Source organism: Enhydra lutris, unplaced genomic scaffold (assembly GCF_002288905.1).
Source record: "Enhydra lutris kenyoni isolate GAN:26980312 unplaced genomic scaffold, ASM228890v2 scaffoldscaffold61, whole genome shotgun sequence".
NCBI classification, from domain to species: domain Eukaryota; kingdom Metazoa; phylum Chordata; class Mammalia; order Carnivora; family Mustelidae; genus Enhydra; species Enhydra lutris.
Window position 1 is genome coordinate 4,871,306 of NW_019154145.1, and position 26,711 is coordinate 4,898,016.

A 26,711-nucleotide genomic window follows, 5' to 3' on the forward strand; every position below is an offset into this window, starting at 1 on the left:
TTCACAGGGTATAGTCAGAAAAGACAGAATAGTACCTTATCTACTTGGAGGACGCTGGCTGGCCGACTGCTGGACTGCTAGGCGTGTGGTTAAGACATTCCCACCCAGTTGGTGGTTGTTATCAGGGCCTCCCACATTTGCATTATGGCTGACTGACAACCATCGCCCTTACGGATGGTTGGCTGAGGAGGGTTGGGATGGGCTGGGATAAAGCCATTCTTATCTACTTTTTACGGAAAAAGTTCTAGGGTGCGTGGCATCTCTATGAAGAAGTACTTCTTCTGTACACATCTGCTGTCAGCCACTGTCTTGTTTAACAGTTTGCCACAGCCAAATTTAGGGGTATGTTGTAGATTTGGTTGGGCATCTAAAACCTTGACTGACCCCAGTGTTCCTATTGGTTCTATGTCTCTATTGCCTTTTAGACGTCTTGTGTTCCCTGACTCATCCCAGTAAGCTAAGCAGGTCTGCACTGGCCCCAAGGCCCTGGGATTGTATGAATTTGAGTGGTTTGATGTTAATCTTACTCCTTTGTGATTTTTATCCACAATGGGTTTTCCTCTCCAGGCCAGTTTGGCAATAGACCTTCACCTTCTTTCTTTATTTTTTTTTAAAGAGTTTATTTATTTATTTGACAGAGAAAGCATAAGCAGGGGGAGCGGGAGAGGGAGAGCAGGAGAGGGAGAAGCAGACTCCCCACTGAGCAGGGAGCCCAACGAGGGACTCGATCTCAGGAGCCTGGATCATGACCTGACCCCACCTCGGCGTCTCTAGACCTTCACCTTCCTTAAATAAGTGCCTATTAGTAGCTTTTTGCTCCTATCTCCTGTTCTAATTCTAGATGTTCTGTTTGCCAGTTCTGAAATAGTTGGGGATATTTGAAGAGCCAGAGAAGCAAAGACCAGGGACGTATTTGGGATCTACAGTGTTAGTGGGTTTATTGGTTGGAATCCTGCAGCTGCTGCTGTAAGTTGAACCGCGTGCACTTGGAGCACCCGAATTAGGGGCCGGGATTTGTCGGTATTCTGGAAGGGTCACTGTAGCTCTACCTTAGAACTTTTTGCCATTCTGACCTCCGGTCCCCATTCAGGCAAAATAGTTAGGTTGTTGACTTTGTAATACGAGGGGTTTGGAGCAGAAGTGGTAAAGTTGTGTCTTTTATATAAAAAGAGAATAGAGTTTAAGCTTATTTTTTTCAATGTAGAAAATTTCAAATACATTTTATTTTTCTAATGTAGACAGAGTGCACATTCATTTTTTGCCTCTTTAAGTGTGAATAAGACTCTTCGTTTTTAGGGTCAAGGAATGTGTTCAACAGCAACAGAAAAATCAGTTACCAACCATTACACTGGAGGGGATATTTTCGGTTCATAGTAAGTAATTAAGATATATTTCCTTTTTTTTTTTTTTTTTAAAGACGTTCCGGGGAATACAGATGTGAGATTGGACTGCTGATGCAATTCATGTCTTCCCATTAGGTGGCATCTTTATAATCTGAAAGTTATTTCAGTGTTTTCTGTAAACAGGTCATATCTAAGCTTTGTTAAGCAGAGTGAGCAGAGGGGTGTATTTGGGTGGGGTTCTATAGTTCAGGGACTGTTGGGTGTATTTTCTCATTTAAGCGTTATAATGCCGCTGAGTCTTGGAGAAGTGAGTGAGCTGGTGGGTCCAGCAGGTGCCGTGTGGTGGGTGAAGGGCTCACACCAGGGCTCCTTCCTCTCGCTCCTCTTGCTGCCTTGATCCCTCTGGCCGTGTTTGTAGAAACAGCTCTGGCCCTGCACGGTTCTGTCTCTGCCTCTAGTTTCTAAATTCACGTAGTAGAAGGGTCTCTAGCATCCTTTCAGAGGGGCTTGTACAACTATTTTTGCATATAGGAATCATTATTTTAAAGTCTTAAAATATTCATGAAGACTTTTTTTTCTCTACAACTTCTGTTTAAACCTTGAAAGAATGAGCTGAAATTTGGAAGGAGCATTTCTGAAGAAGCTAAGGGCCGAAGGGGTTCATGATTAAAAAAAAAAAAATGTAAATTGTGCTGGTTATGCTCATCCATGACTTGGTCTTAGACATTTTCGTGCTGAAATGTTGCGTGAGATTCCGGCATCTGACACTAGCGTTGGCTCGAGTATTTTTAGGACTTGCGAAATCGTGGTACTGACAGGAATGGATTTTATTCTTTCTTGACCGTCTTCTGTAAAGGATGACTCGGATTCTGTTATAGCTGTTTTTGTCCTTCTTTACTTTTGCTTTCTTTTTTAAGTGTTTAATGTTCAGAATGTTGAACATGTAGTGTAACCTTTCTGTTTAATGCCGTAAGGCGGTAGCCAGATCGTACATGTGTTTCCAGATACAGAAACACGAAGTCTTGGTTAAATACGAGAAGGAATTACCTGATAGAAAATGATGAATATAAAACTACATATGTCGGTACTCTTGAGACAGAATTCTAGGTACAGTTGCTGCTCTAATGTGTTGCCAAGGGAGGGTATGAAAATTCCTCCTCTTGAAGATCCTCGAGAGTGGATTTGATTCTCTTCTACTTGGGGGCATCAGTCCTGTCCCCTTACATCAGTGCCAGTACAGAGATGCCCTGGGGGCTGAGACGCGTACATGGGGGGCCCTCTGGGATTTTATAGGGACTGTTCATTCGTCACTGCGTTGTGCTTCTGAGACCTGGAGAAGCTAGTATATACCGGGGACGATGAAGGAGTTTATTTTTGTAAAGCTAAGCCAACCCTGAAATACTTAGAGTTATTGTGGGAACATAAATGGCCTGGATAAAGTCAGAGAAAAGATCTTGGATCCCAGCTTAAGCATTAGTGGTAACCTTTTTTTGAATAAACAGTTCATGATCAGGGCTTCTAGGAGGTTTAGTAAAGAAAAACAATCATTTTAGGATCTTATTTTAGGATTTTTAAATTCTAAGGAGGAAATGCTAAGAGACTAGGAAGTGACTAAAAGTGGGTAGGAATTTAGGGAAGAAGGAAAGGGCTGGCTGGGGTGGTCCAGAGTCAGTAGATTCCTGAAAATTAAGTATAAGCTCTTGGCTCACTTGGAGAGTTGGTGATGACTAACGAGTGTCCCATTTCTTCTGCCCGTTGGTACCGAACAGTGAGACGGTTTAAGCGGAAGCACCTTACAGCCATCGACTGCCAACATTTGGCTCGGAGTCACTTGGCTGTGACCCAGCCCTTCTGTCAAAGATGGACCAACAGAGACCCGAACCATGGTCTCTATCCTAGACCCAGAACAAAAAGAGGGACTAGGGGTATGTCTTCCAAAAATACCTTGCATTTCTGAATCTGTAGTGTGTGTGACCTTTGACTCTCTCCTGGTGTTTGTAAGCATTGCTGCTGTGATTTTTAGTCCTCTTGCCATAGTTGGACGCGTTTTTCATTATGTGTGAGTTTCCGTGAAAATGGCATCCCCTGGTAGCAGTTGGCCAAAGCCCCAGGGAAACGTGGCAGAAGGAGTTGCATTGGCTTGCTTTACCACAGTGCGGTGGGAGACCTGCACCAGGGTCATGGTCCTCCCTAGAGCTGTGTGATGTCCCTACTCCAGTGGTCTGTCACTGAGCCCATTAGTTTTCTCCAGAATGCCCCCATGCCGTGCTTTCACGGCGGACTGTGCCCTTTGTCACCTCGTGCCCAGCTGTTGCAGGAACCCTTCTCCTTGTCTTCAGGTGTTACTTCTTCCAAATCAGCTGGAACATCCAGCGTCAAGTTAATATCCTTGCGTTCGTTTTCTGACCCATCACTCAGGCACCTGCCGGGAAAAGTTTCCCTGTTACTGTTACGGACGCAAGCTTGGGCTTGCTGTCACATGGTATTTATTATTAATTACATGCAAATTCTACTTCTGGGACTTCGGTTTTTCTTATTACCCACTTAGGTGCCAAATGAATTCCTCCTTTTGTTAGTAATACCCATCAGGAGAGTCCCAATTGCCTTAGTTCCCTTTGCTATATTTAATTTCAGAATCCAACTCAAATCTTACCTAGTCATCTGTGACTATCGTAATACGTGTTTGTCACTTTTTGGAACTGCTGTAACCCATGTATGAGGCAGTTTTAAACTCGGTGGTGGTATTTTGTTTGTTCTGTGTGTAGAAGGCAGCTTCTCTGTGTCGCGAGTTCATCGAAAAGGACTTGGTCAGCATGTGCACGTTTCCGTGTGGAGTCCCGGCCCGGAGCACACGCAGGCTCCGTGGGTGTCGGTGCCATCGAGTGCCACAATTAGAGGGTATCAGGATCTCACCTGGCCTCTTGCCTTCAAGCCCTGGGTTTCAATCAGATTGCCCTAGAACCAGTTACAGTTTTTCCTATAATATAGGAAAAATACTAAATCCTATGAATTCTGTTAGAGGCTAATCCTAGTCTTGTTCCGCTCTCTTATTTTCCGCAGTAAGAATTCCAGCTGTAGCCACTTCGGGCAGGAGCCGTGTCTTTTGTTATTTATGATAAGGCGCTTAAACACTTGGCTGGCATTGTACAGTAGGGTGTGAGAATACGGTGCTGTTGTGTGAAATCACCACTTGAACTCCCTTAAGTGCCTGAAAGTCTGAGATCAGGGACCGTACAGGCCGTTTCACCTTCAGTTTGTCTCAGAATCCCGGGTGCCGAAGGAAGGCCCATTGAAGGAATGTGTGGACGGGTTAGGTACCACCCGCATCATATGAAGAGAATTCTGACTCCCTTCTTCTTATTTTAAAATCAGTGACTGTGTCAGCTTCACAGGAGGAGATAAAAATGTCACAAGGGTTTTAACTGAGGCAAAGAGTAGGTTTTCCTGAATCCTGAGAACCCGAAGCATTTTCGGGTTTAGATTTTGTGTTGTACGAGTAAGGCAGGAGAAGTGAGTTCTCGTAAGTGGGTGTGTCTGTGTGAGGAGTTGTTGACCTTCTGTCTGTCCATCCGGGTGTTCAGTTTGTACAGACTGCAAAGTAGACCGTGCTCCTCAGACCATCTGGAGACTGGTGTCTGTCTCTTCATGCATGTGTCTGAGTACGTGATAGAGCCAAATAGAAATACTTTTTGGATTAAGATATATATATGAAATTAGTTGACTGGTAGCTATGTCCTTGTCTCTGTTCTCTATTAATGTACATAATTAAAATCAGCGTCCCTCCTGTGGATCAGCGGTGGGTCCATAGTTGTTCCCATCTCGTTCACTGTGTTTGGGTTCTCTGTGCAGGTCAAGGATGTCAAGGGTACAACACTGAGTTCTTCGCAGCCGCCCGGCAGCAGTGCATCAATGACATGGCCAAAAGCAGTTCTGTGGGCCAGGACACCTCTAAGGACTCGGAGGGGGACATGATCTTTGCTGCAGAGAGCAACTGCGCCCTGCCTCAGGAGGGTGATGGAGAAGCAAGACTGGGCGCGGCAGGGTCCGCTCTGCCTGCAAGGAAGCGGTCTCTGTCCTTTGAGGACGACAGGAATCAAGCTACAGGGACCAGTCAGTGGGATGGGGTTTCTAGAAAGACTCCACGGCATCGCTGGTCCCCGTCGGGCGCAAGACCCAGGGAAGCCAGGCAAGAAACCGAGGACTCTCTGTCATGGTGCTCCGCGGAGTCTGGAGAACCCAGCCAGGAAGTGGAGGACGCTGGGCCCGATCCCATTCCTGACTCTTACTATGGGCTTCTGGGGACCTCACCCGGCCAGGAAGCCCAGAGCCACATTTGGAGCCTGCCCAGTGAGGTCCTCCGGCACATCTTCGCCTTCCTCCCCGTGGAGGACCTCTACTGGAACGTGAGCCTCGTGTGTCACCTTTGGAGAGATATCATCAGTGACCCGCTGGTACGTAGGCTGCTCGTGGCTGGCTCCGCGGTGCCTTCTCGGAAAGCGCCAAGGTTAGCTTCGCTCACAACAGACCTTAATGTTCCTCCAGAAATGGTAGTTTCCGTTCACCTCGGGAATAATACCCGAGTTCCCTGGAGGCCCTTATGGCTTTCCGTGTTTGCCTGAGGATTTGCCGAGAGCCTCCCTGCCCACTCCCCAGCATATCCCTATATTCTGCCCACCACAAGGGATTTTCTGGGTCCCGACCGTAGGCTGCATACCCCTTGCCCTCTGTAGGCTGGTCTAGCTCCCCGCCCCGCCCCATGTAAAGGGCCCCTCGTATCTCCCTTGACCTCTCGTCTTCAAGGCTTCACTTTATTCCTAGGGAAGTGAAGTAGAAATTTCTCCCTTTCTCTTCCTTGTGCTTTTGTAGCAATTTCTACCTCTGTTTGAAGCTTATCCCATTCCGTAATACAGTTTGGAGAACCTTCTGCCTCCTTTTAAAGGTTTTAATTTATTTGAGAGAGATTGGGGCGCCTGGGTGGCTCAGTGGGTTAAAGCCTCTGCCTTCAGCTCGGGTCATGATCACAGGGTCCTGGGATCGAGCCCCACATCGGGCTCTCTGCTCTGCAGGAAGCCTGCTTCCTCCTCTCTCTCTCTCTCTGCCTGCCTCTCTGCCTACTTGTGATCTCTGTCTGTCAAATAAATAAAAAAAATCTTAAAAAAAAAAATAAAATAATTTATTTGAGAGAGAGAAAGGGAAGGCAGTGTGTGCCAGCAGGGGGATGAGGAGAGTGGGAAGGAGAGGGAAGGGGAAAGAATCTCAAGCAGGATCTTGATCTCATGGCCCTGAGATCATGACCTGAGCTGAAACCGAGAGGTAGACGCTTAACTGACTGAGCCATCCAGGTGCCCACCTTCCTTCTCCTTTTAAATTACTGGCTCATGGACAGAAGGCTGCCGTTCCTATTTGTTTTCGAGTTCTCCATTGTGCCTCATGATCTTTTATATACAGTAGGTGATTCATAAATGAGTCTTGCATGGAATCACCCTAGGTGTCCCTCTTGCCATTGATACAGTGGGCAGCCTATGCTCTTGGAAGAGACTTCCTGGGGCGCCTGGGTGGCCCAGTCATTAAGCATCTGTCTTGGGCCCAGGTCATGATCCCAGGGTCCTAGGATTGAGCCCTGCATTGGGCTCCCTGCTCAGCACCGCTTCTCCTTCTCCTACTCCCCTTGCTTGTGTTGCTTCTCTCACTGTCTCTTTCCCTTTGTCCATTAAATAAACAAGATCTTCCAAACAAAAAAAAAAAAGAGAGAGACTTCCTGGTGCTGAGTCCATTCCGTCACTGCTCTGGCACCCTGCCCTTCTGTTGGTCTTCGATTACATATCTTCCCTCCCAGCTGCGGGCTCAAGGGTAAACCCACGGGCTTGGGAGCACGTTCTGCTTGGCTTACGATATCCCTTAGACTAGCCATTGGGGATAAACCCTAGAAATGAAGATGAACTCTCCCTTCAGATATGGCGAAGTTTAGAAATTTAGGGATGGACGGGCGCCTAGGTGGCTTGGTTGGTTGGGTGTCTAAGACTCCTGGTTCTGGCTCAGATTGTGGTTTCGAAGTCATGGGATCTAGCCGCACATTGGTGTCTGCACTCAGCACAGAGTCTTCTTGGGATTCTCTCTCCTCCTCCTTCCCCCTCTGCTCCTCTCTTACATGCTCTCTCTTTCTCTTTCAAATAAATAAATAAAATCTTTAAAAAAAATTTAGGGATGGAGGGCAAGATAGACATATGAAGACTTAATACATTTTTCTTATAAAAATGAAGGGTTTTGGATGAAATTTCATATCACTCTTGCTTCATTCTTTGCTTGAGGTCTTGTTTTATACTTTCTGAGAACTGCCTTTCTGCCTTTGGGTGTGACCTCTGTTTTGTGTCATAGTATTTCTACCCACCGAACTGAGATGCATCCTGTGTGACCTGAGTAGTCACAAATGGGGATAGTGAGTTTTCTCCATTCTGCTTGAGAAGATCTGGGGCAGGTTTTTCCAGCTCATATTTACCTCCTGAAATGTTAGACTGAAGCTGTTTTTCATCATCGCTTAACAAGGATGTGACATACGAATTTCCGGTGATCTGTTGTAGCTCTCATTTCCCTTTCATTGCTCTAGTATCTTTCTCTAACTTTGGTCTAAGGTTATGCTGGCTTCCTAGAATCAGTTTGGAGGTCCTCCGTCCTCTTCAGTTTTTTTGGAGTGTTTAAGAAGGAATGATATTCATTCTTCTGAAGGAATTAATGCTCAGTGGAATTCTCCAGTGAAGCCGTCTGGTCCTGGACTTTCCTTGGTTGGGAGGTCTTTGGTTACCAACTCAAGTCACTTATTATTGGTGTGTTCAGATTTTCTGTTTCCTCATGAGTCAGCCTTGGTAGGTTGTCTTTTCTTCTAGGTTGTCCAGTTGGTTCATGTCCTTTTATTTCTGATATCAGTTGTAATGTCCCACCTTTCATTTCTGATTTCAGTTATTTGAATCTCCTCGTTTTTTTCTTAGTCTACCAAAAGGGTTGTCAATTTTGTTGATCTTTTAAGAAAACCAAATCTTAATTTCATTGATTTTTTTTTTTTCTTTCTGCTTCTCTCTTCTTGATTTCATTTATCTCTGCTCTGGTCTTTATTATTTCTCTCCTTCTGCTAGCTTTTTTTCTAGTCCCTGTAGCTATAAAGTTAGGTTGTTGATTTGTGGCCTTTCTTCTTCTTTAATATAGGTGTTTACAACTATAAACTTCTCTGTGAGCATGGCTTTCACTTCATCCCATTAAGTTTTGGTGTGCTGTGTTTTTTGTTTTCATTTGTCTCATGGTCTTTTCGAATTTCTTACGATTTCTTTTTTGACCCACTGGTTGTTTTAAGAGCATTGTTTAGTTTCCACATACTTGTGGGCTAGTGATCAAAAAGGATACTTTCTATAATTTTAATGTCTTAAAATTTGTTTTTTTCTTTAAAAAAATTTTACTTAAATTCAGTTAACATATGATGGATGCATTATTGGTTTCAGAGGTGGAGGTCAGTGACTCATCAGTCTTATGTACTAGCCAGTGTTCACTTCAACACGTGCCCATCACCCAGTTATCCCATCTCCCCAACGACTTCCCCTCCAGCAGCCCTCAGTTTGTTTCCTAGAGTCAAGAGTCTCTTACGGTTTGTCTCCCTCTGATTTCATCTTGTTTTTGTGGCCTAGCATGTTATCTGTCCTGGAGGGTGTTCCATGTTTACTGGAGAAGGCTGTATATGCTGCTGCTGTGGGGTGAAATGTTCCGGATCTGTCTGTTAGGTCCCCTTGGTCCACTGTTGTTTATATCCTCTGCTTCTTTATTGATCTTCTGTCTGATGGCTCTGTTCATTCTTGAAAGTGAAGCATTGAAATCTCCTGGGACTTCATGTCGCTGTCTGCTCCTCTGTTTGGTTTCGTGTCTGCTTCCTTCATTGAGGAGCTCTGATACTTGGTACATTTATACTTACGATTATTAGACCTTCTTGGTGCGTTGGCCCGTTTATTATTATATAATCTTCTTTCTCTTGGAATAGTTTTTGATGTAGAGCCTTTTTTTGTCTGATGCTTGTATAGCCACAGGGTTTTTTTTTTTTTTTTTGTAATTAAAAAAAATATTTTATTTTTATTTATTTATTTGAGAGAGAGAAGAGAGCATGAACCAGGGGGGAGGGGCAGAGGGAGAGGGAGAAGCAGACTCCCTGCTGAGCAGGGAGACTGATGTGGGGCTTGATCCCAGGACCCCAAGATCATGACCTGAGCCAAAGGCAGACAATTAACTGACTGAGCCCCCCAGGTGCCCCAGCTACGGTTCTCCTATTATTTGATCTTCATTGAAACGCTGAGCTGTCAGTGTCCTGACCAGGGAAATCGCACTAGTTTTTCCCAGATTCTGTGTCAAGTTAGTGTTGGAACCAAAACCAAGACCCAGTTCTCCTCATTTCCAGCCAAAACGTGTGTAATGTTTCCACCCTCCTTGCCCAGCTTTGGAATTGTGAGCTATAAGTGCCTTTCAAGTGTCAGAAGGTCGTCCATAAGTAGTGGCTTAATCTGTTCTCGCAGCTGCTGCCTGCATGTTATTGTGGATTTTTTTTAAAACCTCTTCAGTTCATTCCTTGGAAAAAGCTGTATCATCGCTACCTGATGAATGAGGAGCAAGCTGTGAGCAAAGTGGACGGCATCCTGCTGAGCTACGGGATAGAGAAGGAGTCCGACTTGTGTGTGCTGAACCTCATTCGGTGAGTGGCTTTTCTCCGGGGAGGAAGACGGAGTCTCCAGTCCTTTCCCGCCTTTTAGCACTCGGGGTCAGCTTTCTCACGGACTCTGCTGTGACTGTCGTACAGCTATGCAGCCACCAGTAAATGCTCCCCCAGTGTGGACCCTGGACGGGCCTTGTGGAGTCTGAGGGATCACCTCCTCCTTCCTGAGGCAGAGGCCTGCGTGCGTCAGCACCTCCCAGATCTCTACGTGGCTGCCACGGTGAGTGACTGCAGGCCGACGCCATATCCTTTCTCTTCCAGAAAGCCTAGTGGAGATGAAGTGTGGCTGAAGGTCATTTTAGATCTATTTTCAAATTCTTTCCTTTTTTTTTTGAGAGGGATTTGGGGGGCAGAGGGAGAGAATCTTAACCAGGCTCCATGCCCAGCAGAGAGCTGGACGCCAGCCTCGATCTCCCCACCCTGAAGTCGTGACCTGAGCCAAAATCAAGAGTCTGGAGGCTTAACTGACTGTGCCACCAGGTGCATCTCAAAATCTTCCTTTAATCTCTGCTTTGAAGCCTTAATCTCGTCATTGGTCCCATTATGGAAATAACAGGCCATGTTGTTATAGATTCTTCAGTGTGGAAGGGATTTTAAAAAGCATTTAATCCAATTTCCCATTCTGTGGAGGTATCTTCAACAGAGGATGGTTGTCTAGCCTCTAAAAGCTTTGATTAATAAGGATTTCTTTATACGGTAGCCCATTCTATTGTCAGTAAGTGGGTTATTTGAAAGAATCAGAGAAATGAAGGTTCTCCTACAGACACTCATGAGTCAGTGGGAAGCTAGAAATAGTCTTCAGTTTCCTGACTCAGCCTCTTTTTTTTTTTTTTTTTTTACAAAATATACTGCTTATATATAATAGGATGAAAAGTCGCTGAAATGCTCACCATTTCCGTATCTTTGGGTGTTGATGTGACAGATGACCTTTTATTCTTTTAACTTTTTATTTATTTTAAATTAAATTTTATTTTATTTAGATTCAATTAATTAACAAACAGTGTGATATTAGCTTCAGAGATGAGGTTCAGTGACTCATCAGTTGTACCTGACTGGGTCTTGTGGCTCCTTATCTAGATCAGCGAGTCTTCCATTTTGTCTTGGGAGCTCCGTACACCCTCAGCCGGGCTGCGGTCCGCAGAAAACCAGCAGTCCAGCCGTGCGTTTTCCTCTTTCTGCCTTCAGTGACGTGATGGCTGGTGGTGGTGGGGTGTCATTTCTTTCACAGGATGGTTGGAGTGAGAGGACCCTGAAATTATAACCGGGATGCTTGTAGTAAAGTGAAGAATGAGAAAGATACTTTTCCAGTATTGGACTATTTCTGTGTTCCTGAACATTTTCTTAGATACTACTAAACGGAGTATACTAAGCAGAGATCCATAATAAGACATTTTCAGTCATTTACATAATGTTAGTTAAAACATCGAATTCGTATTAATTAAAACATTAATTAAATAATAATAACACGAAGTAAGTAGTAGATTAACGTCTTAATGCCAGGGAATTGTCAGTGTTTGAATTTGTCCCTGAAAGACCACTGTTGTCTTTTGCGTCGCCCCTCCGTTGGCCTCCCGGGCCGGCACAGTTGCCCAGTGATCTTCTCGGACCCTGTCGAGTCGCTGTGGACAGGAGAGCTCACCCCGACCCGGAGAGGAATGCTGGGAGCTAGGTGTTCCTCTAGGCAGGGTGCTCTGTTAGATCCTTCTTTAATGTTTTTTAACTGAAGACAACTAAGGACTCAAATCCAGAAGCGATGAAAGGAAGGAATCCAGGGTGAAGGGAAAGGCTGACGTTTCTGAATGTCGCGTGGGCATTTGGCACTCGGCCCAGGCCGTCCGAGCCTTGGCTCTTTTCGCTGGTTGTCTGATGGGGTTTCATTAATCGTGTTCTGGTCTTTTCTCCCCTCCCTGGTCCGCTGCCCTCCACAGGGTGTCAACGTGTGGGCTCTGGTGGCGGCCATCGTCCTCCTGTCCAGCAGCGTGAACGACATCCGGCAGCTGCTCTTCTGCCTCCGGAGACCCAGCTCCACCGTGACGGTGCCGGACATCACGGAGACGCTGTACTGCCTCGCCGTGCTCCTCTACGCCATGAGGGAGAAGGGGATCAACATCAGCAACCGGTAAAGCGGGGGGAGGAAGAGCCCAGGCCCGGGCAAGGGAATGGCCCGCACTGGCTGCACAGCCCAGCTCTAGCCCTGGGCACGCCGTGGGTCTCCCAGGGCCCCCCGCCCCAAGTCCACAGCGGTAAAAGGCAGGTGCTGGGAGGATCAGACATGCTCTGCGGATATGAAGTGCCACCCCGCTGGGAAATAGCGCTGAGGCCGGTGGATGCTCAAGGCTGTTGAAGCCTGACGTGACGTCCCCTCGCTAAAAGGAGCCTTCTGCCTTCCTGTGTGGCCTCATTTTCCTAGGGAAGCATTAAGATTCGGTTCCTCCATTTCTGTTTTGGGGTGGGAGCTAAACACTGTGGCCGAGTCTCGCCTGCCCTACCATCTCTAGGACGGAGGCGGTTTGTTCAGAGTGACCGTCGTGGTTTCACTCGCCAGCGCACGTGCACAGGGCAGCTGGCGGAGGGTCAGCCGCTGGTCCAGGCCTCGTGCACTGAGTTCCAGAGAGAGCAGGCAGGGACTGCATAGGTGAGCACGCTGAACAAGAACATTGTAGTGAGCAGGGCGCCTGGGTGCCTCAGTGGGTTAAGCCTCTGCCTTCAGCTCAGGTCATGATCTCAGGGTCCTGGGATCAAGCCCTGCATCGGGCTCTCTGCTCCGTGGGGAGCCTGCTTCCCCCTCTCTCTCTGCCTGCCTCTCTGCCTACTTGTGCTCTCTCTCTGTCAAATAAATAAATAAAATCTTTAAAAAAAAATTTGAAAGAACATTGTAGTGAGTGACAAGTGGTTCAGAGAGAAAGAAGGGGGAAGTGGGCAAGGGAGGCGGGGAGCTCTGCGTTAGATTAGGGGAGGAAGGGGCATCTGGGTGGCTCCGTCAGTTAAGCGTCTGCCTTCAGCTCAGGTCGTGATCCCACGTCGGGCTCCCTGCTCGGCTTCTCCCTCTTCTCCCTCATGCTCACTTGTGCTGTCTGTCGCTCGCGCTCTCTCTCTCTCAAATAAATAAAATCTTAAAAAGATAAATAAAACGACATTTTAAGATTTGAGGGGAGAGCATTTTGGCAGAAGGAGCAGATAATTTCAGGGTCCAAAGACGGGGATGAATTTAATATATGCAAGGAAGAGAAGTGGTCTGTTGCGGCAAGACTGGTGAAGGAGAGGGAGACGGTCCACAGTTACGTGCGGCCGGCAGCAGCCAGACTAGGAAAGTGGACGTGGACCCTGCGGAGAAGTCAGCGTGAAATCCAGGCTGTGGAGGGCGCCCTAATCCCCCGCCCGGCGATGGGCGGTATGCTACTGCAGCCGGTCCTGGGAAGCAGAAGTCCCAGGGAGGATTTCCTTTCTCTGGAGTCCGTGAGCCCTTGGGGGATGCATGGCTGAGGGCACCCCATGAGCTGTGGCCCAGTTATCCTTGCTGGAGTTCAAGGATGGAACACACGTGCTCCAGAAATGTCAGAGTATTTGCTGTGTTTCTGAGTTACGGTTCAGTTTATTAAATGCCAGTTATGTTGTATCCCTACCGTGGCATTGAGGCACAGGACAAGGAGATTTAGGATTAACTGGGACAAGACAGATATACACATGGTGAATAAAGTTCTTACGTGCAGATTCCGAACCCGCAGGTTCTCTCCATCCAGAGAGGAGGAGTGGAGGGCACGATCTGTTGGGTTTTGTTGTGTTGATGAATTTCTTCCTGCTTTCCCTGGGAGGTAATATGACCAGAGACAGAAGTGTTGTGTCATTAAAGGAATTTGATGGTGCTCAGAGATCACTTTCCCTCTGGGGATGGGAAGCAGTGCGCTAAATGTGGGCGGTTGGTGCTGGAGGGGGAAGAGTTTGGGGTCAGTGTGAACACAGAGAGCTTTGAAGTGGCTTGTAGTGGGCTGTTTTCCCATTCCCGGGGCCTCTGCTGAGTGCTTCGTGTCGTCATGGGCCCCTCTCGGTGGCTTGGAGGCCATTCTGTTTCCAGTCCTTGGTAATCACATCTTGCTCTCTCTGTAACACCCTTCCTTTGGAACCTTTAAACATAGAATGTTCTTCGTGCTTCTACTCCAGTTATCACCTTACAGGAAGCAGGGAGCAGAGCAAAGGAGTCTGAGAAAGACACGATGACATTAAGGTGATGTCGAACAAGGATCGCACTGCTCCGAGTAGAATTTGCGGTTGTTTTCAGCCAGTCTTGCTGCTTTTGTGATTGTTTGTCTCTTAGGGTTACAGCTAGTGCTTTGGTTGCCAGACAGCATGTCCTGGTCTCTCTCCTTCGCCATTACACACTGGAGCCAGGCACCTTCCCAGAGCTGGGCTTTCCGAGAGGGCTTTGGTCAGCTCTGGCTGTATTTAACATCTTTTCTTTCTTTCTTTTTTTCTTTTTCCCTTATAAAATGGTGGTAGCTATTTTCTTTTTTAGAAATGGTAAGGAGTCCAAATACATCTGAGAGAAAACAGGATAGAGATTGTTACTTAATTTGAAAACCTCTAAATCTGCTTTTTCCCTATTAGGATTCACTACAACATTTTCTATTGCCTGTATCTTCAGGAGAATTCCTGTCCTCAGGCCCGAGAAGTTAAAGAGGAACCATCGGTTTGGCCAGGGTATGTGTATAGGATTGTGTGTGTGTGTGTGTGTGTTTGTGTGTGTGTCTTTTGTCTTCTGTTCTCAGTTCCTCCTTATACTTAGAGAGGAGGGGTGTTTTGTCTTAACAGTTTCATTGAGGTATAATTTACATGACATAAAATTCACCCATTTTAATTGTACAGTCCAGTGATTTTCGGTACATTTATTGAGTGTGCAACCAACGTCATAAACTAGCTTTGGAACATGTTTATCACCCCAAGGCGAGGCCTTTCGTTGGGTTAATTTCCTCCAGTCTGCCTGTTTGCTTTGTGACAGTCCGTCACCTGGTCTTTGGAATTCCTTTGTTTTTCTGATTTCTCTTCTATAATGATTATAGCAAGAAAACCATCCAGCTTACACATGAACAACAGCTGATTCTGAGCCACAAGATGGAACCTCTCCAGGTGGTAAAGATCATGGCGTTTGCAGGTAAGGGAGCTCACCGTTCCTGCACTGGAGCGACAGGTTCATGCCTCTCATCCCTGCTTCCCTTTTCCTTGCTGCCTGCCAGAATTTCTTTACCTTGGTCTATTGTCCAAATACTGCAGTTAAATAATTTTATTTTTATTTTTTTAAAAGATTTTATTTTTATTTATTTGTCAGAGAGAGAGAGGGCACAAGGAGGGGGAGCAGCAGGCAGAGGGAAACCAGGTCCCTGCTGAGCAGGGAGCCCCATACGGGACTCGATCCCTGGACCTGGGATCATGACCTGGGCGGAAGGTGGCAGGTGCTCAACGGACTGAACCACGCAGGCGCCCCAATTAAATAATTTTAAAAGCAGTTAAGGAATGCTTGTTTTTGTTTTTGTTTTTTTGTTTGTTTTGTTTTGTTTTTTGCCACTCCAGGGAGCATCCACATGGAGTTCCTGGTTGGACAGATGGTTCTTAGGCATTTGTTTGTGGGATGATACCAGCAGGACTGACCCAGCCGGTCATTTATCGTTGTAAATGCTCAGGCACGGATCGCTCACGGAGGGGCGGGCCACGTTTCCGGAGCTCCCTGATTTCTGTTGCGTAAAGTCTGGGAGTCTCTCCCAGCACCGGGTTCTAACCTGCATTCCTCCATGATGCGAGCTGTAGTTCTCCTGCCTCAGTCAGCTCATTGCACTTGCAGGCTCCCAAAGCACTTGGTTATCCTTTTGTCTGAGCCTTTGCTCATACTCTTTTCTACCTGGAATTCCTTCCTGTTTCTTTTCTGCCTAAATATCCTGCTACAGACAACAGCAAGGATTCGTTCAGTACCTGGCACGGTGCTGAGTCCTAAGGACGTTCTGGAAGGTTGGTTGGTTATCTCTGTTTTATGGATAAGGATTTGACGCTCAGGGAAGTTGTGATGACTTGCCCCAGGTTAGATAAGCACGTAAGTGGAGGAGGTAGAATTCACAGCTGGGTCTGTTTCTCTCCAAGAGTAGCCCCCCCAACCCCCACCTGCCTCCTCGCCATGCTGTCCCCGACTCATATCGGTGGAGGCTTCTTGAGCCGTTAGAGTCCTATATGACCTCTGAACTCTCGCTGTAACTGATCGTGTGTATGAACTGTTTGGCACCTGATTATTTAATAAGTATAGACAACACACACATATTTCATAAACACTTCCGCACTGTGTCATTAGACTTCACAGTAGCCCTGTTAGGGAGGGAAAGAGGTACCATTTTTCTACTTTTAGAGGTGAGATTTTTTTGTTTCCACACCCATACTCTTTTTTTGGTTTTCTGTGTTGTCATTATACTCTCCTTGTGTTCTGATTGTTTCAGCCGTGTTGGTATTGTATTCCCGAGGAGATTATAGTAAAGGAATCTTCCTTTATGTTTTTTTTGTTTTTTTTTTTTAGCATACTCCCAGTGCTTAGCATACAGCTGAGCGTGGAGTAGGTGCTCGTGAGTACTTGTTCAGTGAATGATAACTGAGTAGACGAACGGTGGAGAGGCAGGGCGTGCCGGAGAGCTCAGAATGGGCCAGAAGCATCCTTGAATCTCACCTGCACGCTCTTGCCTTTGGATAGTGACTGATGCGTAGGACAGCAGCAGCTGCTCGAACTGAGTTCCCCTGCCGGGTGCCTCGCTGATCGCTTTATCCTGCCAGACCTGCGAGGTCAGCGTTGCCCACGTGTGGCTGAGGGCACACCCATGGTCAGTGAGGTCCCACAGCTCGGCCTTCCTGCTCAGCTGGAGCCGGCTAGAGCCGAGAGCCAAGCCCAGGTTAATCTGGCTTAGAATCTGCTGCTCTTTTCACTGCCCCTTATCAGCATTGAGAAACCTGTCACTGGTCTGGTCTCTATCGGGAGATAAGATAAGCATGGGTAAGACCTGATTAGAGCATCCTTTGGAACAGTTTTTCCTGGGCAGAGGGTCACCTCCTTTCCTCTTGGCTTCCCCAGGCACCGGGAAGACCTCTACGCTGGTCAAGTATGCTGAAAAGTGGTCCCAGAGCAGGTTTCTGTACGTGACGTTCAACAAGAGCATCGCAAAGCAGGCCGAGCTAGTCTTTCCCGGCAATGTCATCTGCAAGACCTTTCATTCCATGGCCTATGGGCACGTCGGGCGGAAGTGAGCATTGTGCTGCCACCGTCTTTGTCCAATTCCTGGTTTTCCTGTTGTGAGCGTCATGATTACATAGGAACTCAGACACAGCAACACTGGGAATATGGAGTGCTTTCAGCTCCGCTTACAGGCAGGAAACGGAAAGATACGTAGTGATTTGCACTTCTGCCCTGTAAAGATGCGTTGTTTGCAGATGGTAGTGTCGTACTGAGGGGGCGTTCTCATTTCTCTGGAACTGAGGCGCAGGAAGTCCGAAGGGCTGGTCTGGCGCACAGGCTCTCACCAGTGTGACGGATGGGCTTCCCTGGGACGAGCGGGGGGGCGACTCGGCGGTCATGCACTTGCCCTGGGCTGCTGGGGCCTCTGAGCGGTCCCGTGGAAGGGAGGGCTTCAGGGAACTCGAGTGTCCCGTCAGGGACCTCTTGGAGTCTAGCCACACCGTGGAGCAGTGGTATTTGCCGTGAGCCTCTTCCTCTTCTGGGCTGTCATCTGAGAGTCCCTGAAAGCCGGTGAAGCTGTTTCACATCCTGCATGGACCTTGCTCAACCTGTCTGGCTTTTGTTTTCCCCTAACCTGTTGTGACATTTAACGTGGCCAGGTGGTGTCACTGTGGGGGAAGGGGTTCGAGTTGGGGGAGACCTAAATGCCACGTTGTAACAGCCAAATACTGTTCGTTTGGGCTGCGCGTTACAGGTACCAATTAAAGAAGAAATTGAATCTCTTCAAGTTGACCCCCTTCATGGTCAATTCTGTCCTTGCTGAAGGGAAAGGCGGATTCATACGGGCCAAGCTCGTATGTAAGACCTTAGAGAACTTCTTCGCCTCGGCCGACGAAGAGCTCACCATCGATCACGTGCCGATCTGGTGCAAGAACAGCCGAGGACAGAGAGTCATGGTTGAACAGAGCGAAAAGCTGGTGAGTATCCAAGTCTCCTCACGGTCAGGGATCGAGGATGGAGGAGAGCTGGCGTGATACTCCGTCCTGCTTGTCTTTCCTTCTTCCAAACTGCCCGCACATCGGACTCCCGGACCTCAGGCCCGTCGCGCTGGCTGTGAGGTGGCGTGTTTCCTGTGAGGCCGACTCACAGACCTTCTACTTAATTTGCACGCTGGTCCTCCTAATTCCACAGACGAGGCTCCTCCTACCCATGGCTTACAGGAGCTTGTCATTGGGTTCGAATCTAAAAATAAGGGATCTCTTTGCGGATTTTTCTTGTCTTTTCAGTCATTGGCCATTCTTCGTATGGCTTAGTCATCAGTCGCAAGTCTAGAGAGCGAATCCAGCTTTTCTGGCTCATCATATCTTGTGCTCTTCCCCCTCCACTCCCCGCCCTCCCCACCCCCGCCCCAGATCTTGTACTCTTTGAGCGATGGTCTGTCCCTGGGCTTGGTACGGCCCCAGCTTCTTACTCATCTCTGCACTTGACATTGTTCTAAGGCTGTCGTGGAGCCGGAGGAAGGTTAGGGAGGTGACTGCCCCTCACTGTGTTGTGATGGTGCCTTTGTTCAGACCTCTGTATGTGAGAATGAAAGTGATTTCAGGAGGTGTCTTTTCCAGGGTCTTAAACTGTGACTTGCCATATCACTTGCTTTCTAGAACGGTGTCCTTGAAGCCAGCCGACTCTGGGACAACATGCGGAAGTTGGGGGAATGCAAAGAAGAGGCTTACCAAATGACTCACGATGGTATGCCAGTGCCCCCTTCTTGACACCTGTTAAATGTGACCGCCCTGCCTGCGAGTTCTGACTTGCCGCTCCCCTCTTTTAGGCTACTTGAAACTCTGGCAGCTGAGCAAGCCTCTGCTGGCCTCTTTTGACGCCATCTTTGTGGACGAGGCCCAGGACTGTACCCCAGGTGATAAAGCCTTCCCGGCATCAGTAGTCTCAAACACACAGAAGCAGCACCACGATTACGGAAGAGGACACACATGTGACATGAGCCGATTATTCTTACTTGTCATAAGGAAGAGGCACAGATGATAATTTAGTCACACACAAATCCTTTATTATTCGACTGGGAATTTCAGCAGTTGTCCTTCTCACCCCGCCCCCCAACTCAAAGCAGATTTATTTTTCTGTTCATGTTTTGCTTCGGTTACTCTTAAAATGTTGACTAAGCATAGTCCATCTGGAGACTGGGACCTGGACTCAGGCTGAGTGGGAAAAGCTAGTCAACTTAGAGCGGACAGTGTGTACGTGTTTTTCAAGTGGCTGATAGAAAATAGCGTGCCTCCGTGGGGTCCTTTTTGAGCTTTGAGTTACAATGTTAGAGAAGACAATTTGCCTATGTGGTTTTTTTTTTTTTTAAAGACTCCATCATTTATCCAGGACTAAAAATAATCTGCATTCCTAGGCTCAGAAGTGGTTTCTCTTGTCCCTTATATAGTTGTTTCTTTGCGTTGCCTGCATATGCCGCAGGGAAAGACAACTCCATTGTCCAGCGTGCCCTGGCTTCGTTTCATGAAGCATTTTCATCTTTTTCGGTCGTAAATACGGGTTCTTTGTGCTCTGTGAGTCGACGTTCCTTCAGCTCTTTCACTGTCCCTCTTATTGGTTGCAGCTATCATGAACATAGTTCTGTCTCAGCCATGTGGGAAAATCTTTGTAGGGGACCCACATCAGCAGATCTATACCTTCCGTGGTGCAGTCAATGCTCTGTTTACAGTCCCTCACACGCACGTCTTCTATCTCACACAGGTAAGAGCTCTCTCTGCTTCCAAGTCCCCAGAACCGTAGAAGCAGGCTTTGCGCTTCCCCGCCCTCGCTTTCCCGCGGTTCCCCTGTGCCAGACGCCCAGTACGTAGCAGATCCTTGCTTCTAAGCACTGGTTCTCTGTGGTTCTCGGGGTCTGTAGAGTCACCTCTGTGTTCACAACACCTGCGTGTGCCGTTGTCACTGTGCTCGCATTTGCACCGCTGACGCCCTCCCGGGGGTGGGGGCCGTGGCACCGCGTGGTGTGGCCGTCATCGTGCTCTTCCTGCAACGCATGCGGGGTCAGACAGACAGACAAGGGCGGTTTGCTCCGGGACGTCCTGCGGTGACAGCATTCGGACAGCATGGACTGCTGGCCCTTGGGTGCGTCTCTGGGATCCTTGTGAGCAAGCGGCCAGAGTGGCGGAAGCACGTCTGCGCACAGAAACGTGTGGGCTCCCGGACCAAGGGCGCTCTTGGGTTTGAGCTGGGAGCTCAGCCTGCTGCGCTGGTGTGTCGTTCCTGTTGGTACGTGAAGGAACAGTTGACAGGCTCCGGTCTTTGGCATTTTCTCAAAAATGAAGGAAGTGAGCTGTGACTTCAAGGAAAACAACTGACAAATGTTTGTTGCCAAAGATAAAATTCGTGCTTTCAAGTGAAACGAGAATTTGGAAAACTTGTGTCTGCCACTGAGCGTGATAGCTCGGGGCGTCCTTGGCTGTCTGAGAAAGCTGTCATGATCCTCCCTTTTCCAGTACCTGTCTGTGGGAGGCTGTTGGGGTATCTGCATAAATTATGGAAAGATCCTCTGCAAAGAAGATTTTTATCTTCTCTCGCACTTACTTATTTACTCAACCATTTCTTTATATCAGTGTGGATTCATGGATATTTTATTTTGTGTTTTGGGTTACGGCTCCCTCAGAGTGATCCTATAACCACACAGTACTGTTCATCCAAAGTCTTGTGTTTTCCTGAGTTTTATTGATGTTCACCAAAGTACATGGTAGTTTATTACTTTAAGTCATAAATGCATGGAAAGGGCAATAAGTACCATGAGTTTGGAGACAAATGGTATCTTTCCAGCTGCACTGATCAAAGAAGTAGGGTGTGGGGCCATGCTGTGAAGGGTAGGAGACTGTTTGGCCCTGTGCCGAGGCAGGGGAGGGCCGGGAATGTTCAGGAAGGATGCTTGGGGCTGGCCGTGTGGGCAGCGGTTTTAAATTAATGTTGAGGGAGGTCTCTGAGGTGAGGGGAGAAACCCCCAGCCCCCCCCCCCCGTATAATTTACACTTTTTCATTAGGTTTTATTGAGAAGGAAGGGTAGGTTTGCTTAAAAGAGAAGTTTTCCATTGGTCTTGGGGCAGGAGAGGAAACGAGGCTGTCCGGGCTGTGAGGCCTGTTCGGAGGCCGTGCGTCACCTTTTTCCCCCTGTGCTGCTCTTCCTGTCTTGTAGTGAGGGTGCGGCCCCATGAGAGTTTGTGGGAAAGAGTCGTCGGACAGAGGCGTAGAGATGCATCTGGCAGTGGGAGGGAGAGACCGAGCTGGTGAGGCGTAGAGTTCGGGTTGCTGAGCTGGGCTGGTAGCCGTAGTGAGAAAACCAGTCTAGGTCCCGCGGTGGGAGAATTGCCCAGATCGGGATCTGGGGCTAAGGGGTAAAGGAAGGTAGGTATCCCGAAGCTTCCGGGATGGCAGCTGCAGTTCCGAAAGCTTAGGAGTCAAGTCAGTGGTCATTGGATTGTGAGCGGGTTTACAGTGGGGACTTTGCAAATCCCCTTTCCAGTGAGTCAGGGATCAGCAGTTGGGTTCGGCAAGGCTGGGACCTCGCAGGGGCAGAAATGTGCTAACCTGCTTCAGGGAGGGGTTGTTGACTCCGTTTGTTTTGTGGTTTTCCCACAGAGTTTCCGATTTGGCGTGGAAATCGCATACGTGGGAGCTACCATCTTGGATGTCTGCAAGAGAGTGAGGAGAAAGACTTTGGTTGGAGGGAACCATCAGAGTAAGGCTTTAGGTTCCTCTTCATTTACTTGTTCCAAAATTAGTTTTCCTGTTTATTGGGATTTGCCACAGAGTCTGTGCTCTCTCCCAAAAGGTGGCATTAGAGGTGATGCCAAGGGCCAGGTAGCCCTGTTGTCCCGGACCAATGCCAACGTGTTTGATGAGGCTGTGCGGGTGACGGAAGGGGAAGTCCCAGCGAGGATCCATCTGATTGGGGTAAGAGCACATTTCCGCCGGCTGCTTCCGGCACAGACACAGACCCAGCCGGTGACAGTAGTCGGCTGCATTCGGGTTGTGACGCAAACGGCGTTTGGGGTCTGGGGCGCCATCTGCTCCGTGGCTGAAGGCGTTGTCCCGGCCTTCTGCTGACATTAGCCCAATGTCCCTACAAAGACCCAGTGAGCACTGAGGATCCCTCTTCCACTCTTCGAAAGCACTAGCGCCCTTCTCCTCTTTGGTCTCCCTGCGAGGCTGCCGGCTGGCTGTCTGCGGGTGTGGTGGTGTGCGGTGCCCCTTAGTGTAGGAACGAGGGAGCTGCTCACATGGAGGGTGTGCACACCTGGGTTCTAGCTCTGGTTCTGTCACTAACTTTGTGTGGCTTGAGGCAAGTCAGCTTCCGTGTGCCTCACTCTCTCCATCTCTAAGACAAAAATAATGCCCTTCCTTTACCTGGTTCACGGGGAAGTTAGGAGGAAGTGACGCGTGTATGACGCTTCTAACTTTTCAGAGCAAAGCAACACGACCAAAAGACAGTCACTCCTTTTATGAAAAACGGTGGGTTCCGAGGGCTCACTCTGTGTGGGCACTCAGTGAACACAGTAATCAGAAGGCGGTCGGAGCTTTCTTTGTCTTACCGATGAAGATTATACAGCCAAGTTCCCAAAGTTCTGGAAATTAAAAGGAAAAAAAAAATCACCCTTAATCTCAGGATTTCAGATAATAATTTTCCCTTTTGCTATTTATGTCTTTGTTCTTACAGACACACATTTCTACATCATTGCAGTAACAGGGCACACACATACTTGTGCATTTTTTACTCAACACGTAAGCGTCTTCCCTTTCGCTGCATTCATGACTGCAGTATTTCATGTAGTGACCGTAGTGTAATTCAGGGACCTTTGTCATTGTAAGAAGATAGCACTCTTGGGTATGGCCCGCACCGGGCATGGCAGACAGTAGGCAGTTGTCCCTCCGTCACGCCCATGTGTCATCTGAAGCATGTGTCCACACTCAGGATCACTTCTGCTTTCCAACACTACCACGTGTGGGCTCCTTTCGGTCTCTGTTAACAGTTTATGTGTCCCTTCCCCAAATGAGGACAAATCCTTGCAGTGTGGCGCCGTGGCGTCGTGGCCCCGGGCCGTGCTCACGCATGCTTCTGGGTAGAAAGGGCTACACTGTGACCCAGGCAGGCCCCCTCCTGCAGGAGCTAACCTTCCAGAACATACAACAGTCTGGACCTGTAGACATTTTCTAGCGTAGTCCTTTCCTCCAGGGACACTGCGGTAAGTATCACATGCCACACGTTGTGTTCAGGTGTCCTCATGGCCTCCGTCGTGGCCATCTTTCTGTTCCTGGAAGGTGGATGGTTTCAGTTGCCCCTTTCAGGCAAGAAAGCAGCGTGCAGTGGGTTCTTGCCAACGCCCCCACCTTTTTTTTTTAAACAGAGGAAGAGGGGTGCCTGGGTGGCTCAGTGGGTTAAGTGTCTGCCTTTGGCTCAGGTCATGATCTCAGAGTCTTGGGATCGAGTCCCGCATTGGGCTCTCTGCTCAGTGGGGAGTCTGCTTCCTCCTCTCTCTCTGCCTCTCTGCCCACTTGTGCTTTCTGTCTGTCAAATAAATAAATTAAAAAGAAAAGAAATGTTTAAACGGAGGAAGAGTTTGAGGTAGCAGCCGAGACTTAGCGTCCGAGGTTCCTGAGTGCTCAGGCCGTGTGGTGGCTAGTGCTTTCGTGCTCGAGGAGGTCGCCTGCTGTGTGCTTTGGGTGCGATTGAGGTCCGTTTCCACGAAAACACCTCATTTCAGAATCCCATCTCTACGTTTGCTTTACTTTGTTTTGTTAAAACAACAGTAACAAAACAAAATGGAAAACAACAAAAAAACCAAAAATCCCACCAAAAAACTTTTTCAGGGGATTAAATCATTTGGATTGGACAGAATCATTGATATCTGGATCCTTCTTCAGCCGGAGGAAGAACGGAAGAAACGTGAGTAGCCTCCTGGCCGGTGCAGTGGACGGAAGCGCGCTGGTGACAGGGACGGGAGAAGGCTCGGGCTCACCCTGTGTCAGCGATCTTACTTTCCTCCTGGAGGAGCGGGGACCAGTGCAGCTGTCTTCCCATCAAGAGTGGGATGCCCGAGGCCGCCTGTCACAGAGATCCTGAGAGCACTTTCCAGACCCTTCTCTCAGGAGTCTGCGTTTCTTCCTATTGTCGGTCCCTTAGGCTGTCTTCCCTCACCATCTTTCTGCCTGCCTGGGCACCTTTATCCGCCGAAACCTCTGCATGGGCCCCAGACGGTCATTTCTAACCTCCTATAGCGTAGTTCTTTCCCGCACTGCGCTGTTTCACATCCCTGTGAAGTAGGTAAGGCTGTCGAGGGTCGGGCCCTCGATCCTAAGTTTGGAGACGGAGAGGCTAAAGCACAGGTCCTTTCTGACTTGCCCAGGGCCACACAGCACGTTAGCGATGCAGTCGGGACTAGGACCTGGATCCCCCGGGGTTCGTGCGCTCTTGGCTAGGAATGTGGAGCTGCTGCCGCGTAGCTTAGTGCGACCTGTTGTGTTAACCTGAGTGTGTGTTCTCCTCAGAGAACCTCGTTATTAAGGACAGGTTCATTAGAAGATGGGTGCACAAAGAAGGCTTTAGTGGTTTCAAGAGGTACGTGACGGCGGCCGAGGACAAGGAGCTGGAGGCCAAGATCGCAGTCGTGGAGAAATACAACACCAGGATCCCAGACCTCGTGCGAAGGATCGAGAGGTGCCACATAGAAGACCTGGACTTCGCAGGTGAGGAGGACAGGGGTTTCTCACCTCCCGGTGGGAGGGCGGTCCAACGGTCCTCTTCCTGGGGGCCTCCGGGGGGACCCAGCGGGTTAAAACTCAGGCACCCCCGCCTCAGAGCCTGGGGAATGGGGAGCAGAGCTGGCGCTCTTCCTTACGGGCCTTCAGTTCTGTCGTGGGGTCTGCCTCGGGGTGGGACTGTGGACAAGTGGCTCAGGGCTCCCATGGCTCCGTCCCTTTGCATGCAGACTGCAGGGCTGGGCCAGTCCCCGCCAGCTCTGGAACGTGATTCCCAGGTCGTGGCCCGTCTGCGCTGAAGTTGCTCCTTCCCCGTCTTCTCATTTTTCTCTCCCTCACTTTTTCTTTTCTCCTGTCGTTTCCTGTCTCTCTACCCTCGCCGCTGTCCCCAGAGCAACACGTGGGCAAGGAAGGGTCCTGGCTGCGCCGTTGCTTTTAGGAGCGTGGCGGGAAGAGCTCGCTTTTCTCTTCCCCTCTCCTTCCCTTCCCTGCCACACCCCCACCTAACCGTGCGCTCTCTTTTGAACACAGAGTACATTTTGGGCACTGTGCACAAGGCCAAAGGCTTGGAGTTTGACACCGTGCACGTGTTGGATGATTTTGTGAAAGTGCCGTGTGCCAGGCACAACCTCGCGCAGCTGCCCCACTTCCGAGTCGGTGAGACACGTCTGTGTGCCGCCCGCCTGCGGGGCTCCCCTTGTCGCCTGCTTTCTGCTGGGTGTGGTGGCCTCTTGGCAGGACCCTTCTAGAAGGAAAACAAAGACACCTCCTAGCTCCCAGTTTTTTACCGTCACACTGTGTGTTTGAGGAAAGTGAGTCTTGTGGGTCCGCCCCTCCCAGGCTGCGGGCGCGGCGGTCCTGTTTCAGCTCTGGGTTTTTCGCCACAGATGCTGGCGGCCCAGCCTCACAGGAGCTTTGAAACAATTCACCTGCTCCCCACAGGTGTTGCTGTTCAGACTTTATTTATCTGAGAGAGAGAGACAGGCAGTGTGCAGGCACGTGTGGGGGGGAGGGGCGGAGGGACAGAATCTCGAACAGACTCCCCGCTGAGCACGGCCCCTGACTCGGGGCTCGACCCCAGGACCCTGAGATTGTGACCTGAACCGAAATTAAGAGTCAGACATTTAACCGACTGAGCCACCCAGGCGTCCCCAAAGTGTAGTTGTTTTTTTAATTAATTAATTAATTTTTAAAAGATTTTATTTATTTGACAGACAGAGATCACAAGTAGGCAGAGAGGCAGGCAGAGAGAGAGAGAGGGAGAAGCAGGTTCCCCTGAGCAGAGAGCCCGATGCGGGGCTCGATCCCAGGACCCTGAGATCATGACCTGAGCTGAAGGCAGAGGCTTTAACCCACTGAGCCACCCAGGTGCCCCCCGCCAAAGTGTAGTTTTTTAAAATTAAATGTCCTTTTTACTTAAAGAGGCCAGGAAGTCATAAAAAAGTAAGCACTTTGTATCATTTGTTTGCTTTTATGTAAGTTTATTCTCAAGGCAAGTTATTATGTTCTGGGCATCTGTGCAGTCATTTTGGTTTTGAATCTTAGAATTAAACCATGTAACGTTTTTCTGCAAACAAACAAACATTCTGCTGACTATGGACTCAGAATTTGGGGTGTAGCCTACACTGGCAGGCTGTGAGTAGAAATGGTACAAACTCCTGGTCTCTGA

General features: G+C 48.7%; 1 protein-coding gene across 2 annotated transcripts in view; it reads left to right on the forward strand.

The window, feature by feature from the left end:
* LOC111158603 (F-box protein, helicase, 18) overlaps positions 1-26,711 on the forward strand; it is a 49,071-nt gene that overhangs the window by 7,206 nt on the left and 15,154 nt on the right. The window contains exons 2-18 of one of the 2 annotated variants that reach the window (XM_022520739.1): positions 3,113-3,268; positions 5,193-5,794; positions 9,932-10,062; positions 10,168-10,303; positions 12,012-12,202; positions 14,686-14,778; positions 15,138-15,229; positions 17,177-17,345; positions 18,033-18,255; positions 18,937-19,024; positions 19,107-19,193; positions 19,899-20,035; positions 21,926-22,025; positions 22,119-22,240; positions 24,155-24,230; positions 24,833-25,030; positions 25,574-25,699. In XM_022520739.1, the coding sequence (XP_022376447.1) occupies positions 3,113-3,268; positions 5,193-5,794; positions 9,932-10,062; positions 10,168-10,303; positions 12,012-12,202; positions 14,686-14,778; positions 15,138-15,229; positions 17,177-17,345; positions 18,033-18,255; positions 18,937-19,024; positions 19,107-19,193; positions 19,899-20,035; positions 21,926-22,025; positions 22,119-22,240; positions 24,155-24,230; positions 24,833-25,030; positions 25,574-25,699 (2,727 nt within the window). Of the gene's footprint in view, positions 1-3,104; positions 3,269-5,192; positions 5,795-9,931; positions 10,063-10,167; positions 10,304-12,011; positions 12,203-14,685; positions 14,779-15,137; positions 15,230-17,176; positions 17,346-18,032; positions 18,256-18,936; positions 19,025-19,106; positions 19,194-19,898; positions 20,036-21,925; positions 22,026-22,118; positions 22,241-24,154; positions 24,231-24,832; positions 25,031-25,573; positions 25,700-26,711 lie in introns of those variants that run through there. The other variant, XR_002641360.1, reaches the window with a different exon arrangement.